This window comes from Lathamus discolor, chromosome W (assembly GCF_037157495.1).
Source record: "Lathamus discolor isolate bLatDis1 chromosome W, bLatDis1.hap1, whole genome shotgun sequence".
NCBI classification, from domain to species: Eukaryota; Metazoa; Chordata; class Aves; order Psittaciformes; family Psittacidae; genus Lathamus; species Lathamus discolor.
The window spans coordinates 1,795,948-1,813,910 of record NC_088908.1 but is presented as its reverse complement, the minus strand read 5'-3'; the positions used below and the strand labels follow the sequence as shown (position 1 = coordinate 1,813,910).

The 17,963-nt window shown below is 46.2% G+C and overlaps 1 protein-coding gene across 3 annotated transcripts in view; it reads right to left on the bottom strand.

Annotated features, from left to right (window-relative positions):
* Positions 1–1,713, bottom strand: part of LOC136004335 (gamma-aminobutyric acid receptor-associated protein-like 2) — a 34,707-nt gene extending 32,994 nt beyond the window's left edge. For 2 of the 3 annotated variants that reach the window (XR_010608390.1, XR_010608391.1), the window contains exons 1-2: positions 1,387–1,713; positions 1,051–1,106 (exon numbers count right to left, since the gene is read on the bottom strand). Coding sequence is in view for 1 of the 3 variants with exons in the window: in XM_065660764.1 (XP_065516836.1) it covers positions 1,051–1,106; positions 1,387–1,420 (90 nt within the window). In the remaining 2 variants the exon portion in view is untranslated. The remainder of the gene's footprint in view (positions 1–1,050; positions 1,107–1,386) is intronic. The other variant, XM_065660764.1, reaches the window with a different exon arrangement.
* Between the last annotated feature and the right edge of the window lie 16,250 nt (positions 1,714–17,963).

Sequence of the window (17,963 nt, the reverse complement as noted above, 5' to 3'; positions counted from 1 at the left end):
CATAGGTGTTGCTATGTGGACATAACTGTATGAGTTCACAATAACAGAAACAAAGCTCGCTAAAGACACAAGATTAGAAAACAAGTTGAAAATGGCCAGAACTCTTGAGCAAAATGGAGTCACACAGCAAAAGAATTTGTAAAGGTAAAAGAAGGGGGAGGGGGTGTGCTTGATATAAGAAAAGCTAGTGCCTGGAAAACATAAAGTACTTTTTAGCTTAACTTAGGTTGTAGAAAGAGAACAATGTTTATGTTGTAAGTCTGTGGAATGTAGTGGCCCCACTAAACATGAGTTAATTGTTTCACACTAGTCTTCTAAAGTATCTTTAGCTTTAAAGAACATTTGTGTTGTAAGTCTGTGGTGAGATAACAGGATTTAGTGGCCACAGTAAACATGAATTCTACTTATCAGTTAGTTTAGAGACAGAGCCTCCCAAACATCTGCTAGCTTGGGATACTCCTTGTCTGCCCATCCTGCAATAAATTTTGCAGGAAGGTCACACTGTTATAAATCTTTGCCAGCTATCAGAATTACAGATATGGCTGGTTTCAGCTAGTTTTGTGAGTACTGGGGCATCCAACTGTGCCAAAGGTGAAAAGTACACCACGAGGAAGACTGCTTACTTCATCTTGAAGACTCCTGCTCACATGAGGAAGGCTGCTTACTTCATCCTCAAGACCCCTGCCCACAATCACTGGAGAGCAGTGTGCAGATGCCAAGAGGAGGAGACTTATGATAATATGTTCCTGGAGCTAGTTATAATATTCATAATTCCCACGTGTAGGCAGGGAATATGTATATGACTAATGCAATAGTGAAAGTATATAAACCTGTAACAAACACTAATCAGTGTGCCTCTGGCTACGGTCACACACCCAGCACTGTTGCTTTTGCTTTATTGATTTTGTCCCTCAATAAAACCCTGTTGTCTCGATTAGAGGAGTGAGCTCGTATTTCACAGTAGGATCTGATCAAATGAGAGGGCAGGATGGAAACAGCTTATCCATCTTTGCTTCCCAGCAGACAGATGAAACTGGCTTGGTTACTCACCGGGACACGATCAGGGTATTTGGCTCGGATTTTTGCCGACTCGACACATCTGTGCTCTGTGGACAAAACTCGCAATTAGTCACTGCACGGTAACGAAATCGCCGGTATCCCAGGCCCGCAGGGACGGCAGCCTGTGGGGTTCGCAGTCGCCTTGCTCCCGCCGAGGGGGATCTCCGGCTGTTCAGGGAGGCATCCTCGGGCATCGCGCCACCCTTCGCCACCACGGGCATCGGGCGGCTGTCCGCCCAAGGAAAAGCCGTCCAGCCCGGGGAACAAACCAGAACACACAGCGACACGGGAGGCGGCAAGCAGTGCCCAGCCCAAGCCCATCCTTACCCAGCGCGTGGTCCTCCTTGAACATCCACTTCATGGTGCGGCGGCGAAAGCTCGTACCGGGCTTGGCAGTAGCACGGTGCCTGTCACAACAACACCGCGGCTCGGCAAGCGGAACTTCCGGTTCATCGGTTCCCTAGCAACCACCCGAACTCGGCGCTTCCGGTGGGCTCGCGGGCAGGGCTGTGGCAGTCGAGCGTGCCACCATCTGCTAAACGTGAGGCCATGTATTCGCTCGGCTCTGCCCTGCTCGGGCTGCTCCAAGCCGCATCGTGGGTGCCGCCACTTCCATCCCCCTATCAGTCCCGGGCGCGCTCCCACCTCACTGCAGCCGTCAGTCGCGGAATGCAGCTGGCGCTCCCGTTTTCCCCTCCTCCCCCCGAGCCTGGCGTGCTGATAGGCGCGGCATCCCATCGGTCTGTGCTCCGTTGTGACTATGATGAGGGTGTGGGGCAAGATGGTGGTTGTAGAGTTGTTTTTGTACGCTGTGTTGCCGTGACTCTGACCAAGAACTTCCTGAATCTCACACTCTACCAGGGAGGAGGGGAAGCCGGGAGGAAGCAGAGACAGGACACCTGACCCAAACTAGCCAAAGGGGTATTCCATACCACAGCACGTCATGCCCAGTATAGAAACTGGGGGGAGGTTACCTGGAAGGCCCAGATTGCTGCCTGGGTCAGCCTGGGTATTGGTCGGTGGCTGTTGAGCAATTGTATTCTCTCCCCTTGTTAGTTCCCTTATTATTATTATTGGTGGTGGTGATGATACAGGGTTAATAAATGTACAAGGGAACAATACAGGGGATTGTATAAGAGAGTTAGAAGAATTCCTTGCTTAAACAAAAGTATTGTCTGTTGTAAACACCGATCATGCTTACTAAACAGAACAAGGCACAAACTACTGATAAGGGGAGGAGACAGAGGCCTGGTTCTACTGATAAGTAACTATTGACAAAGAAATGCGAATGTCTGGGTCTATTGATAAGGGGGAGAAGCAGATGATTTATGGCTGAGATACCAACCAAACCCTAAAGCCATGCGCTAAGATTAAAAGGTGAAAAGTTTAAGAAGAGGAAGACTCATTTACTTCATCTTGAAGACCCCTGCCCACAGGAGGAAGACTCATTTACTTCATCTTGAGACCCCTGCCCATGACCAGAGGGGGCACTGCGCAGGCGCAAAGGACCTTCTAGCTCATTATAATACGAAGCTGGGACAGATAATAAATATGTATAGGTGTATCAGTAATCTAATGCATATGTATGCCTTAAGGGAATAAATGTAAAGGAAAAATGACCCTGGGTGTGCATTCTTTGGAGGAGCGATCCCCATGCACCTCAGCGCTGAATAAAGCATACCTACTTTACAACTTTAATGAGTTGTGGAGTCAATCCGCGTATCAGTGGTAGTAGTGGCTTTGTATTATGCCTTAGTTACTGGACTGTTCTTATCTCAACCCCTGGGAGTTACGTTCTTTCGATTCTCCTCCCCATTCCTCCGGGAGGGGGGGGGAGGAAGAAGAGGGGAAGCAAGTGAGCAGCTACACCTAGTGTCTATTGTATATGGGATGAGTTATTTCACAACCTGGCAAGATAGATATGTAGCTGGCCAACTTGGCAACAAAACTCACTTTTAAGGTGTACTCAAGTGAACTGCCTTCATTATAATACTAAAAAACACACCCATAGGTCAAGAAGACCCAGGTGAAGACCCTTCCTCCACACAAGCATAATAACAGAAGACACAGCAGATATTATAATTATATGCAAATCACTAACCAATCATTGTAACTGGGAGTGTACTATCTTGTAATTATTGTATATAAATGTAATTATGAAATCGGCATGGGGTGTGCTTGATTTGTGGAAATTCCACTTAGCACCTAGCACTGTAATAAAGAAGTACCTGTGTATCTGCTTCTTGTAGATGAGTTCTTCATTCCCTAGGTGGGACCTTGCGAGTGAGACTGGAAGAGATCAAGTGCTGATCAAACTCTGGCCATCACAGAGGAATTCTCAGGGAAGAACATCACCCTTGATTCATAAAGCTCCTTGTAGCATTACCTGGAGAAAGGGGTAAGGCTTTTCTTTCAGAATTTGGTTTGGAAAGCCTGCCTGTAAGACGCAGTGGAAGCTATGCAGGGTTGGGGCTAAGAGGGTACCTGTTTGCATTCAGAAGCCTAGGTGTCTGCTTGTAAGTCGTAAGTGAAAGCTGTTGCTGGGTTGGACTTTGGTTTTTTTTTTGTAATTACCTTTTGAGTATTTTGTTGTAATGGCAACAGGATTTGTAAAATTGTGTAAAAGTCCTGGAAATTTGATGACCAATCAAATTTCCAAATTTGATACCAAAAACATTGCCATTGGTGAAATTTGCATGATGATTTACGCAAAAGCCAGATGATTGAATATTGTAACCATTAGTGGCCTTTGTATGTTTTGAAGTATCAGGGAAAATGGCCAAAAAAATGATCTTTGAGTTATAATACTATTTTGCAGTTAATGTTGTTCTGTAGAAGAGAAGGCAAATGGAATGACGAGCCATATGTAGATTTGTTCTTTTATTTGAGACAGCAAATGGATTGAATGAATGTAAGTTAATCAGTCGAGATAATTTGTTGATGACGTTAACTTTGGAAAATAAGAAAAAGAGTTGTTGTTCAGCTTGTGATATTGGAAAGAGGTGTATTAAGTGTGTAGTACCAAGAGAGGATGAAATAGAATTAGAATTAGAATCCCCACAGGAGGGACAGAATTTCCCTCCTTCACGCGTAAGGGAAAGAAGTGTTGAAGCAGAACCAGATAGTAGTGGAATGGGGGATGAGATAGGAGAAGTAGTAGCTCAGACTCCAGTGTCTCAAAGAACTAGACAACAAAAATGTCATGGTTTAAGCCCAGCTGGTGACTCAGAACCATGCAGCCGCTTGCTCACTCCCCTCCTTCTTTGTCCCCCCCACTCCCAGAGGGATGGGGAGGAGAACCAAAAGAATGTAACTCCCATGGTTTGAGATAAGAACAGTCCAGTAACTAAGGTATAACACAAAACCACTACTACTACCACCAATAATAATAATAAGGGAAATAACAAGGGAAGAGAATACAACCGCTCACCAGCCACTGACCGATACTCAGCACGACCCAAGAAGCAATCTAGCCCTTCCGGGTAATTCCCCCCAGTTTATATACTGGGAATGATGTGCTGTGGTATGGAACACCCCTTTGGCTAATTTGGGTTAGGTGTCCTGTCTCTGTTTCCTCCTGGCTTCCCCTCCTCCCTGGAAGAGCATGAGACTCAGAAAGTCCTTGGTCAGAGTAAACAGGGTTAGCAACTACTAAAAACATTGGTGTTATCAGCGTTGTTCCCAGGCTGAAAGTCAAAACCACAGCACTGCAGGAGAAAAATGACTGCTACTGCTGAACCCAGGACAACAGGACAGACTGCAGTGATGAAATGCAGGGCTCAGTCAGTCAAGCATACTGACAGGCCCCATTTTTCATGCAACCAGCCCCTTTTATACCTCTTTCTGTCTATTCCTCTTTTGTTCCTCTCTGATTCCCTTTCTCGGCATGCTCCCTCATCAGTTTGCATAGTTCTACCAACCCTCCTCCAGCACCCTTGACACTCAGATTTGAAGCCTTATCAGTTGCAAAATCCTGGTTCTCTTGCAGTTTCATAGAATCATAGAATAGTTAGGGTTGGAAAGGACCTCAAGATCATCTAGTTCCAACCCCCCTGCCATGGACAGGGACACCTCTCACTAAACCATCCCACACAAGGCTTCATCCAACCTGGCCTTGAACACCGCCAGGGATGGAGCACTCACAACCTCTCTGGGCAACCGATTCCAGTGTCTCACCACCCTAACAGGAAAGAATTTCCTCCTTATATCCAATTTAAACTTCCCCTGTTTAAGTTTTAACCCATTACCCCTTGTCCTGTCACTACAGTCCCTGACGAAGAGTCCCTCCCCAGCATCCCTATAGGCCCCCTTCAGATACTGGAAGGCTGCTATTAGGTCCCCACGCAGCCTTCTCTTCTCCAGGCTGAACAGCCCCAACTTCCTCAGCCTGTCTTCATACGGGAGGTGCTCCAGTCCCCTGATCATCCTTGCGGCCCTCCTCTGGACTTGTTCCAGCAGTTCCATGTCCTTTTTATGTTGAGGACACCAGAACTGCACACAATACTCCAGGTGAGGTCTCACAAGAGCAGAGTAGAGGGGCAGGATCACCTCCTTCGACCTGCTGGTCACGCTCCTTTTGATGCAGCCCAGGATACGGTTGGCTTTCTGGGCTGCGAGCGCACACTGCCGGCTCACGTTCATTTTGTCATCGACCAGCACCCCCAAGTCCTTCTCTGCAGGGCCGCTCTGAATCTCTTCTTTGCCCAGTCTGTAGCTGTGCCTGGGATTGCTCTGACCCAGGTGTAGGACCTTGCACTTGTCCTGGTTGAACTTCATAAGGTTGGCATCAGCCAACCTCACAAGCGTGTCAAGGTCCCTCTGGATGGCATCCCTTCCCTCCAGCTTATCAACCGGACCGCACAGCTTGGTGTCATCGGCAAACTTGCTGAGGGCACACTCAATCCCACTGTCCATGTCAGTGACGAAGATGTTAAACAAGACCGGTCCCAAAACCGATCCCTGAGGGACACCACTTGTTACTGTTCTCCAGCCAGACATCGAGCCATTGACCACAACTCTTTGTGTGCGGCTGTCCAGACAGTTCTTTATCCACTGAGTGGTCCATCCATCAAATTGATATCTCTCCAATTTAGAGAGAAGGATGTCGTGTGGGACAGTGTCAAACGCTTTGCACAAGTCCAGGTAGATGACGTCAACTGCTTTACCCTTATCCATCAATTCTGTAGCCCCATCATAGAAGGCCACCAAATTGGTCAGGCAGGATTTCCCCTTAGTGAAGCCATGCTGGCTGTCACCAAGCACCTTGTTGTTTTTCATGTGCCTTAGCATGCCATCCAGCAGAATGTGCTCCAAGATTTTACCAGGCACAGAGTTGAGACTGACTGGTCTGTAATTCCCTGGGTCTTCCATTTTCCCCTTCTTGAAAATGGGGGTTATATTTCCCTTTTTCCAGTTGTCGGGAATTTCACGTGACTGCCATGATTTTTCAAATACGATGGCCAGTGGCTTAGCAACTTCATTCGCCAGCTCCTTCAGGACCCGCGGATGGATTCCATCAGGTCCCATGGACTTGTGTGTGTTCAGATTTTGAAGATGGTCTCGAACCAGATCCTCTCCTACAGTGGGCCCAAGGTCTTCATTCTCACAGTCCCTGCATCTACCTTGTAAGACCTGGGTGGTGCAGTCAGAGCCTTTGCCAGTGAAGACCGAGGCGAAGAAGTCATTCAGAACCTCAGCCTTCTCCAAATCCTGTGTAGCCAGTTCTCCCGAAATCTTCCTCAGGGGGCCTATTTTGTCCCTAGTCTGTTTTTTGTTTGCTACGTACCTATAGAATCCCTTCCTATTATCCTTAACATCCCTGGCTAGGTTTAATTCTAACTGGGCCTTAGCCTTCCTAACCTGGTCCCTAGCTTCCCGGACAACATCCCTGTACTCTACCCAGGCCTCCTGTCCTTGCTTCAATTTTTTATAAGCCTCTTTTTTCCTTTGGATTTTCCTCAGCAGCTCCTTATCCATCCAAGGAGGTCTCCTGGCCCTCCTGCTGCACTTCCTTCTAGTTGGGATGCAGCACTTCTGAGCTTGTAGCAGGTGATCCTTGAATATCAACCAAGAGTCTTGGGCCCCCCTGCCCTCCAGGGCTATATCCCATGGAACCTTACTAAGCAGGCTCCTGAAGAGGCCAAAGTCTGCTCTTTTGAAGTCCAGGGCAGTGAGCTTGCTACACGCTCTTCTCACTCTCCTGGGGATCTCAAATTTGACCGTCTCGTGATCGCTGCATCCAAGGCTGCCCTGGAGTACCACATTCTCAACAAGCCCTTCCCTGTTGGTGAGCACAAGGTCAAGCATGGCACCTCTCCTTGTCGGCTCCTCTATTACTTGCAGAAGGAAGTTGTCTTCCACACAATCGAGGAACCTCCTGGATTGCTTGTGCCATGCAGTGCCATCGTTCCAACAGATGTCAGGGTGGTTGAAATCCCCCATGAGAACAAGGGCCTGCGAGGGTGAGGCTTTTCCATCAAGTGTCAAGACTGACAAGGTAGGTTTCTTGTCTTTGTTTCTGTTATGTTTGCCTGCCAGGTTTGTGAGTCTGTATATTTTGTTTATTGCTTCCCCCTTTTTCTTAGTATGCCATTTGACAAAGTCTTCCTGGATCAGATAACCTTACTGAAATAAACATTTCCAAATTCCATATACCCTTGTCAATTAGGGTGACTGACCAGGTTTGGTTGTCGTTACCGCCTCCTTTACCATTTGTCAGTCAGGTTTTAGTTTCTATATGTTCTTTTTTATGGCTTGGCTTTCCCCTTTTCTTATTACCTCCTTTTGCATTGAAAAGATCCTTAATCAGACACCTTTAAAGGAGAAAATGCTCTCTCCTTCCACATACCCTTAAACAAGTTACCACCCTAAACAGCTGTAAAAAGCATAAGTAGCAAGGTTTAAGCATCAAAGGGGCTGGAGGGGTGATCTGTATGGTAGAAGGCCATGAACTGCCCTGCACCAATCATGCACCAGTCAGCACTGCACCAGCTACTAAGAAGGAGAAAAATGACTGCTACCGCTGAACCCAGGACAAAACCCAATTGTTAAACCCTTTGAGGCAGGGAGTAGGACAGAATGGGCCAGTATATGTAAAGGTGCCGTTTTCCATCACGGTCTTAATGGCATGGAAACAAGCAGTGGGGGTATACAGAGAAGATCCAGAGAGGGTAGGAAGAGTGGTAAAGGCAGTTATTAGAACTCAGGATCCTGACTGGAATGATCTACAAGTAATATCAGATAATTTATTGGATAGTACTGAGAAGCAGATAGTATTAAAAGTTGCAAAAGTACAGGCAGAGGCAGCACACATGAATGAAACCCTCCCTGGAACTTTGGAGCAGAATTTTCCTTTGGGAGATCCTCAATGGGATCCGAATAACATAAACACAGAAGAAGGTTAAATGGATTTCAAAAATGGGTGTTGCATGGAGATAAGCATGCAATGCCAAGAGCTTTAAATTGGTCTAAATTACATGAGGTAAAACAAGACAAAAATGAATCTCCCTCTGTGCTTCTGAAAAAAATTAAAGGAGACTGCTAGAAAATCCTATCACTACAGTCTCTAAAGGAAAGTCCCTCCCCAGAATCCTTATAAGCCCCCTTCAGATACTGGAAGGCTGCTATGAGGTCTCAATGCAGTCTTCTCTTCTCCAGGCTGAACAGCCCCAACTTTCTCAGCCTGTCTTCATACGGGAGGTGCTCCAGTCCCCTGATCACCCTTGTGGCCCTCCTCTGGACTTGTTCCAACAGTTCCATGTCCTTTTTATGTTGAGAACACCAGAACTGTACACAATACTGATTCGGAGAAAACTCCAGGAACAAACTTGCCAACAAAGTTTTCAAGCTGACAAGCAGGTATTCTTTATTGCGGCACTGGGAGACACGGGGGATAGCTCCTCCTAACGTGTGTCTCTCTGTTGCTCCACAAGCTGTCCTTATATAGTCCCTGGGCATACATACATTACGTCATTTTCCAGAAAGTTCCCCGCATGCGTAGAGAATTGTGGTGGTGGTCTCTGAGGGTCGTTTACTTCTTCCAACAATCTTGATCACTTCTGGCAGCCTTTGGAGCACGCGCAGTAGATGCTCATACCAGTTTAATTGGTTCGTTAGCACAGGAGACATAATAATCCTCCTATCCTCCTACTTATCAGTTAAACTGTAGCCCATCCTGGACACCTGCCATTCCCAGATACTCCTTATCCCTGTGTCCTGTTCCTCTAGACTGTTTTTCTTAAAACTCTGTCAACTATAACAATTTATCTTGTACAAGAATGCTCAGTGTATTCTCTAGCTGCACTCTATTTTTTTTCTATGTATCATGCACTTTAGTAATTTTCCATTGCTACTGTTACAAAGCCATCAAACTTAACATTACTTAAAACTGATTCTAAAGGTTTATATATTCCATTTTGTGATTTTCTGTCCCCCTTGTTTCAATACTCCAAGTGAGGTCTCATGACAGCAGAGGAGCAGGACCACCTCCTTCGACCTGCTGGTCACTCTCCTTTTGATGCAGTCCAGGATACAGTTGGCTTTCTGGGCTGCGAGCGCACACTGCCGGCTCATGTTAAGTTTCTTATTGACCAACACCTCCAAATCCTTCTCTGCAAGGCTGTTCCGAATAACTTCTCTGCCCAATCTGTAGCTGTGCCTGGGATTGCTCTGACCCAGGTGTAAGACCTTGCATTTGGTATGGTTGAACTTCATAATGCTGGCATCAGCCCACCTCACAAGCGTATCAAGGTCCCTCTGGATGGCATCCCTTCCCTCCAGCATATCAACCGAACCACACAGCTTGGTGTCATCAGCAAACTTGCTGAGGGCACAATCAATCCCGCTGTCCATGTCACCGACAAAGATGTTGAAGAAGACCGGTCCCAACACCGATCCGTGAGGGACACCACTCGTAACTGTTTTCCAACTAGACACTGAGCTGTTGACCACAACTCTTAGCATGAGGCCATCCAGCCAGTTCTTTATCCACTGAGTGTTTCATCAAACTGATGTGTCTCCAATTTAGAGACAAGGATGTCATGCGGGACAGTGTCAAATGCTTTGCACTGTTATTGTTGGTATTCTTTCGATTATCACTATATTTTACTTTATTTTAGTTAATAAATTATCCTTGTCTCAACCTGTGTTTTTTACGTTCTTCGAATTCTCCTCCACATCCTGCCTGGGGAGGGGGAAGGGGGGGGACAAGTGAGCAGCTGTGTGGTACTGAGTTGCTGTCTGGGTTTAAACCATGACACAGATATTTTACCAATCACTTTCATCTCTTTGTTTTAGGGTTTTGGGTTTTTTTTTTTTTTTTGAGAAGCTTCAGACTTTCTAGCCTCCACATTCTGCTGACAATCTGAAGAGCATACAGCATGGTGGTTCTTGTAATAAGGTCCCACCTTTCAAAGACCACTTGTTTCCCACATCAGTGGATGTCGTGAAAGGAAGACTTGGACGACTCAATATGAGTTAACAGCAAGCTTCATTTATTGGGCTTCTACCTTCGGTTAATACAACAGTGAACATGCAAATACTAGGCACTCGATTGGCTCCGGCACAAATAAGGCATTGCGTAAGCTCTATATTTTTGCAGCTACACCGTGCAACCCCCCACCATCCTCCTTCTCATGCACTTATCGCTTAGTGGCCTTGGCTGTGATTGGTCACAGTATGTTGCTGTTTGCCGGTGTCCTTCAGTTCCTCATTATCTGGTGTGAGAAGTCTGCACCTTGTTCTACACAGATGTCTTGTTTCAGCTCATTGATGGGAACGTGCCCTTTTGACCTTTTTCGACAAGCCAATCCTCCACAATTCCACCTTTTTCTTTATAAAGGGATAAGGACTGAGTCAGGAGTCGTTGTAAACAAGCAGAACAACATTGCAAAGCATAACAAAGTAACAAACCCCCTATAATTATGAGACCTATAACGGCGAAGCAGCTTGTAAAGCAAACGTATATGCAGCTCTATGAAGTGAAACTTCTAAAATCAGCTAAATATTTCTGAAGCACTATAAGCGGGTTACATAAAAGCTAATTTGACAGACTATACAAAAAGTCTTTGTTTCAGCTAACTCTGGCGAAGATGCCTTATAGACTGACAACCACCACAATATAATTCTACTGTAGGGTCACACTGATGACAAAAACTACAGAGTTATCAAAGCACTTGTTCTATCACCAATCTCAGTTGTACCACTATATGCCTGTGGCCATGGACCGGATCTAGGAGGGCGACCGTGCTCAACGAAAGCTCTGTGTTGATTAAGGAGTTAAGTTCTTCTATTAGTGGCTGTAGCGCTCGGCGCAAGCGACGCTGCTCCCAGGTCTGCGAGTCATGGTCCATACACTAGCTTGGAGACGCCGTCACTGGAGCTTCTGCAGCAGCCGGTCTTAGTCACTTGGATGGTACCCACAAGGGTCCTGCGGGAGCAGAAACACAGGCGTAACCACGGCCCAGACATATTACTTCTGCCGGTCCCTGCCACAAATCTGTATTAGGATCTCGATAGTACGCCTTAAAAGAAGACTTTATCTTCTGCGCTTGTGTTTGTACAAAGTGCTTAATAACTGCTGGAGTTTGTTCATCACCAAAGATGCATAAATAATTTAACGTAATTTCACCCATATAATCAGCATCGATGACACCTGGAACAATGAATAGTCCTTTCAACGCAGATGATGATCTCCCCAGTAGCAAGGCTAGTCTCATAGATTCTTTTAACAATTCTGGACCTAGCTGGACTTGAGCTTCCTTAGTGGAGAACTGTCCAGTTCCCATCAGGTGTTGTAATTGCACCCCAATCAGGGGATCTCCCTGGCCTCGCTGAACTGCAACTGCCTCTTGACAGGTTTTCTGCCAATACATGTTCCATAACAACAACTGCAAAGGGGTGAGGATTAATTTCACAATACTTTTAATATAACAGCAAATCTGTTCCCCAAATATATGACAACATCTGCCTAGTGGGTTCAAACTGAATGCCTGTAGAAATAACAGTTTGCCTTAACTGAGATAGCAATTTCCAATTTAAGGGAGACATTTTAGCATTTACTGCCTGACCTTGAGCGTTAATCTGGTACTTAACAGGAAAGGCGAGAATCTTTTCCTGCAACAATCAAAATCATTGTTTGACAGAGCCTCTCTCTGAATAGATTTCCAATCTATCACCTGGATTCGCATTTGTCTACCTGTGCTCTGCAACTTTACCTTCCTTTCTTCTCTCCCGCCACTTTTTTTTTTTTTTTTTTTTTTTTTCAGAAGTTGTTCTCTCTGCTTTGCACGGCTACAAACAGCAGCCTGCTCGGCAGCAGCTACAGCTGCCTGCCTGCTTCAGCAGCAGCCATAAATACCTGTCAGCAACCACACTTTTGCATTAACCCTTTCTTGCCTGAAATGTTAAACCACTACCTGTTAAAAACTTTTACATGAACACGATAACAAAAAAATACATAGAACACCATCTGCTCTCATCACACACACACACACACACACATACGTATGCATATGGGATCCTACAAGCACATTTCACACAACTACAATATTTGAAACACAAAATCCAGACAATCATTATTCGCACTATAAAGTCCCACGTACAGAATGTGGCACAAGGACCCTGTGAAGACTATCAGGAAACCAGCTCCAACAAGCATCATCGCAGTGTGAGGTGGCAGGCTCAGCCCTAGCGAGCGTCCCCGCAGAGGCTCTGCCTCCCTCACATCGCATGAGGCTTGGGCTTTTATACTGACCAAAATGCACACTCATTCTGACACAGGTGGCCAGTCTACGTCAGAAGAAGTGGCCAGCAATATCTATAAAGGTTTCCAAGCATCAATAGAATCATAGACATATTTGCCAACTTCTAGTACATGAGTATCACAGACAGACTGTATCAAATGAGTTGTATATGGGGCCCCAAGTCCACGGTCCTTCACAGTCCGCCACAGTCCTCCCAATACCTCTGATAAGGGCATACGAGAGGCCTTCCCACCGCGGGTCTTGATCCAGCACATACATCACAGGGAAAGCACACAATACATCTGCATCCCACACCCATCTCGCTTCTCCCTTTACAGCTGTCCATTTATCATGAGGATCTGGGGGATATAAATTAGGCTTCTTTTCCGGCTCCATGTCAAAAGGATCATCCAGGTCAGCATCAGAATTAACAGGCGTCAGAACTTCAGAAGCAGCAACAGCAGCCTGATGAGCACGCACAGGCTCTTTCTTGGGGTCAATAGGGTCCGGGTCAAAAAGACTGTCTTCATCTCTGTCCTCAGTCTTTGCAGACGCTGCGGCAACTGGCAGAGGCTCAGGGGTGGCCAGGGGTGGGGGGAAGCAATGTGGGGGGCTACTTGTGTCATCACGCGGGTCCCCCTCGCGTTCTGTCCTCCGTTTCCCTGTAGTCTTCGGCAAGCGGCAGGGCAGTGCGCAGCAGATTGGCATTGAGGACACCAGACTGCTCTGGCGGGGCAGTTTCGCCGGAGGTGGCCCTGCTGGCCGCATCGGAAACAGCGGACTCTCAAGAGCTTTTGCTGGTACTGGTTGGCAGGGCAAGCGGAGAGGAGCGAGGGCTGTGAACACTTGGTTTTGGGATGTTTCTGCTTGTGCTTTCAATCCCTCTCCTAATTCTTTGATAGCATTCACTAACATAGCCTGATTACCGGTAGGGACTTGCGCGGCACGTTCTAATAACTCCTCAACACTCCAATTCCCTGGCAGTGTCACTATAAGATTTCGAACAACGCTGTTTCCGTTTTGCAAGACACACTGCTTTAAGGTAGCTCCTTGCATATATTCCGGCACCCCAGCTGATTTTATGACTGCGGCTACTCTGTCTACAAAGGAACCTAGTGACTCGTCCCGGCCCTGCCTCAGGGACATATAGGAGGGCAATCCACCAGGGGCCTTAATTCGATCTATGGTGCGCCGGGCCGTGGCCATTGTCTCCCTGATTTTATCAGGCCCTAAGAGGGCCTGCGCCTCTGTACGTAGAAAAGGACCCAACCCCATCAGCTCGGGGATAGTCAGCCCATATAAAGGATTCCCAGGGTGGTGGTGTTCGGCCACTGATTCTTGGCAAAATGCTTGCCAGTGTGCGTTAAATAACAACTGCTGATGTGGGGTTAATATGAGGCGGGTGAGACTCTTGACATCATTGGGGAGTAACAGCCCCCCCCCCCAGATATAATCCAACATTTGTTTAGCGGGCTCCCCCTGAACACCACATTCGCTCACGCTCGCAGCTGCAACAGCAATTTCCAATCTAACGGTGTGATACTAGCTGTAAGGCCACCCTGAGGCCCCTGCTGACAGGTCACCGGGAATGCCTGTAACATATCAGCGGCAGCCTCAAGATCCCCCTCCTGGGCAGCCTGTGCGGTTATCTTTTTCCATATACGTTCACGATCAATACCCATGCCCTTGTTGCCAATTTGCAGGTTTCCCTCCTCCACCAGCTTACTCACGTCCCCAGATTCTGCGTCCCCGGGGGGCAGCTTTTCAGCCAGACCCGTGGAAGCAAGGACGAGGAGGGAACCGGAGGGGGGGGGGGGGGGGGGGGGGGGGCGGTGGGCGGTATATAAACCGTATTGGTGAGGGGCGGCAAGGGCCAAGGGTCTCCCGCCCCCTCTCCTCTGAGGTGTTAGAGCAGACCGCGCCGAGCCGCTCGGCACGGCACTGATCTAACGCGTTAGCAACTACCCGCCAGGTTTTTCCCAAATGCTTTGCCGTTTTATCACCGTCAAGGGTGGCTGCCCACAGCTTATCTCCTAGTTTCTGCCACTCGTCACTGTCAAAGATCGTATTGGGGTCGAGGAAACAACCTTTCGCTACTCCATAAGCTATCACTCCCGCTAATTCCTTCTTTAACTCCTTCTCCTTAATACCACGCTTTTATAAAAAGCAATTAAATAAATTCAGGGCAGCTTGCCTCTCCATACCCCCTTTTAAGGTACTCGCACTCCGTTGCCCTATGAGGCTTCGGCTGCTCCTCCTCCTTGGTGCAACGCTGCCGATGCAGCCACTGCAAGTCCGGCAGCGCCCAGATCCCATCTATATGGTCGTCCTTTCGCGCAATGCGCCGCTTTGACCCTCTGGGGCAAGATTGGAGCCAAGTGCCACTTTTTCACGGCCGTGGTGTCGGTACCCTCCGCTCCGTGTTCAAATCACGTCGGGGTCACCATTTGTCGTGAAAGGAAGACTTGGACGACTCAATATGAGTTACCAGCAAGCTTCGTTTATTGGGCTTCTACCTTCGGTTAATACAACAGTGAACATGCAAATACTAGGCACTCGATTGGCTCCGGCACAAATAAGGCATTGCGTAAGCTCTATATTTTTGCAGCTACACCGTGCAACCCCCCACCATCCTCCTTCTCATGCACTTATCGCTTAGTGGCCTTGGCTGTGATTGGTCACAGTATGTTGCTGTTTGCCGGTGTCCTTCAGTTCCTCATTATCTGGTGTGAGAAGTCTGCACCTTGTTCTACACAGATGTCTTGTTTCAGCTCGTTGATGGGAACGTGCCCTTTTGACCTTTTTCGACAAGCCAATCCTCCACAAGTGGACTAGGCAGGGCTCAATGTTTTCCATAAAGCTTTTTCAACTCATTCTGGTATTACAAGTAAATTACTTCTGCAGGCTAGAAATACTTGACATCTCTGTTTCAACTGTGAATGCAACTGGGACCTGTCACTCATACCCAACTTGCCATTCTTATATTCAGGATGAATACTATAAATCTTTCTCTCCATAAGACCGCTATGTGTGTATGAGCACATGTGCATATATACATGTATATAGGAGAAGAAATCATGCAGTCAGACTAAAGCCGAAAAAAGTGCATTGCACCAGATACTAAGAAGGAGAAAAATAACTGTTACAACTGAACCCAGGACAGTATCCACCCCTTATTCCATACCATTCACATCATGCTCAGATCCCACATTTTTCAACATCCCATTGCTTTTTGTCTCTTTATAAATATTTATACACACACACACACACAAAGAGACAGATATCATTCCTTAGTCTACGGACCATCCTTGTAAGGTTCAGAGTTCATTCAGTCCATGATGTCAGGCTCCATCTGTCGTAACAGTCTTTCAGGGCAGGGGAGACTGTGTAGTGTTAGATTGCTGCCTGCTGATGACACCACTCAACTCATATGGTCACTGCTGAGCTTGTCTGGTTTTGTCAAAGTTCATTCTTTTTGGGGGTAATGATCAAAAGGAAGTCCGGGTCAGTTGATGGTGACCTGAGGGCAGTGCTGGGAGACTCCCGCTGCCTCTGCCAGCTTTTCCCATGACTTTATTCTCTGCTGACGATCATGACAGCACATTTTTATTTTTCAAAGTCCAGAGTGCTGTAGATGGGCATTTATCTGCCATAGAAATGTTATATAGCAGGTGACAGATTATAACTGAGTTCATTGGCTGGTTTCACCCCAAATTAAATACTCTTTAGGTACATATTGGACTTCCCCATCTTCCCGCATTACCCACCAAGTGCACCCAGGTACTTGAGTGAAAGCAATCCCACGAGTGGGTTTGCCTTTACCTGAAGCAGGAATAACCCAGACTGTCTTCACCAGCAAATTCTTTATGTGCACCACAGAAACTTTATCCACCTCTACAATACATAAAAGTTTTGATTAGAAAGTTTATTACAATCGAGAAAAGGAAAAGGAACAAAGAAAAGAAATGAAAGAAAAAGAAGAGGAGGTTTTAAAAACTTTGTTAACTGAGAACCTAATGCACCTCTAGGGATAGATCAATGTGCATATTGCAGGGAGGAGGGATATTGGAAAAAAATCTGCCCTAAAGTCAAGTCAGCAAGAAGCTGCAAGGATGATGACCCTAGATGACTGAAGAGGACCAGAGGGGACCCCAGCTGAGCCTCTGGTTATAATTAAGCTGGGAGATGATAAGGTTGAATTTTTAGTAGATATGGACACAGCATCTTATGAACACTTGCAAAGGAAAATTAGGAAATAAAATGGCCAGTATAGTTGGAGCAACTGGGAAGCAAGAAAATAGTCCATTTCTTCAACCCCTAGATTTGAAAGTTGGAAAAAAGGTAATTACACATGTATTTTTGTATGCACCAGATTGTCCGATACCTTTGTTGGGGTGAGATCTATTGTCCAAATTAAATGCACAATTAGTATTTGAAGGAGAAATTCTTTTAAAAATACCAGAATCAAAGATGGGAAATATTGATGAGACAGGAGAAAGTTAAGGAACAAATACCACAGGAGGTAGATCAGGCTGTTATACCTATAATCTGGAATACAGAAATACCTGGTAAGTCAAAGATAGCACAACCTGTAAAAAAGATAGAACTGAAAGAACAGGCAAAACCAGTGAGAATCAAGCAATATCCAATCAAGCCAGAGGTTAGACAAGGAATTAAAAAATTGATTGATAAATTCATAAAGTTTGGGATTCTTGAAGCCTGTGAGTCAGAATATAATACTCCAATTTCACCAGTAAAAAAAGCCCTTCAGGTGACTATAGATTAGTTCAGGATTTAAGGGCTATAAATCAAATAGTTAGACATACTCCCTGTAGTTGCAAATCCATATACACTTTTAACAGCATTGTGATAGGATCATCAGTGCTTTACAGTGCTTGATTTAAAGGATGTTTTCTTTTGTATACCCCTGGAGGAGGAAAGCCAAAAATTATTTGCTTTAGAGTGGAAAAATCTGCAAACAGGATGAAAAATACAAAGACTGCCGCAAGGATTCAAGAATAGTCTGACCATTTTCAGTAGCCAGTTGGCGAAAGAGCTGGAACGGTTGAAGCCAAGTGATACAGAATATAAACCTGGACATCTGCTTCTACAATACGAGGATGACATCTTGATTGCTACAGAAGAGACACTGACCTGTATCAA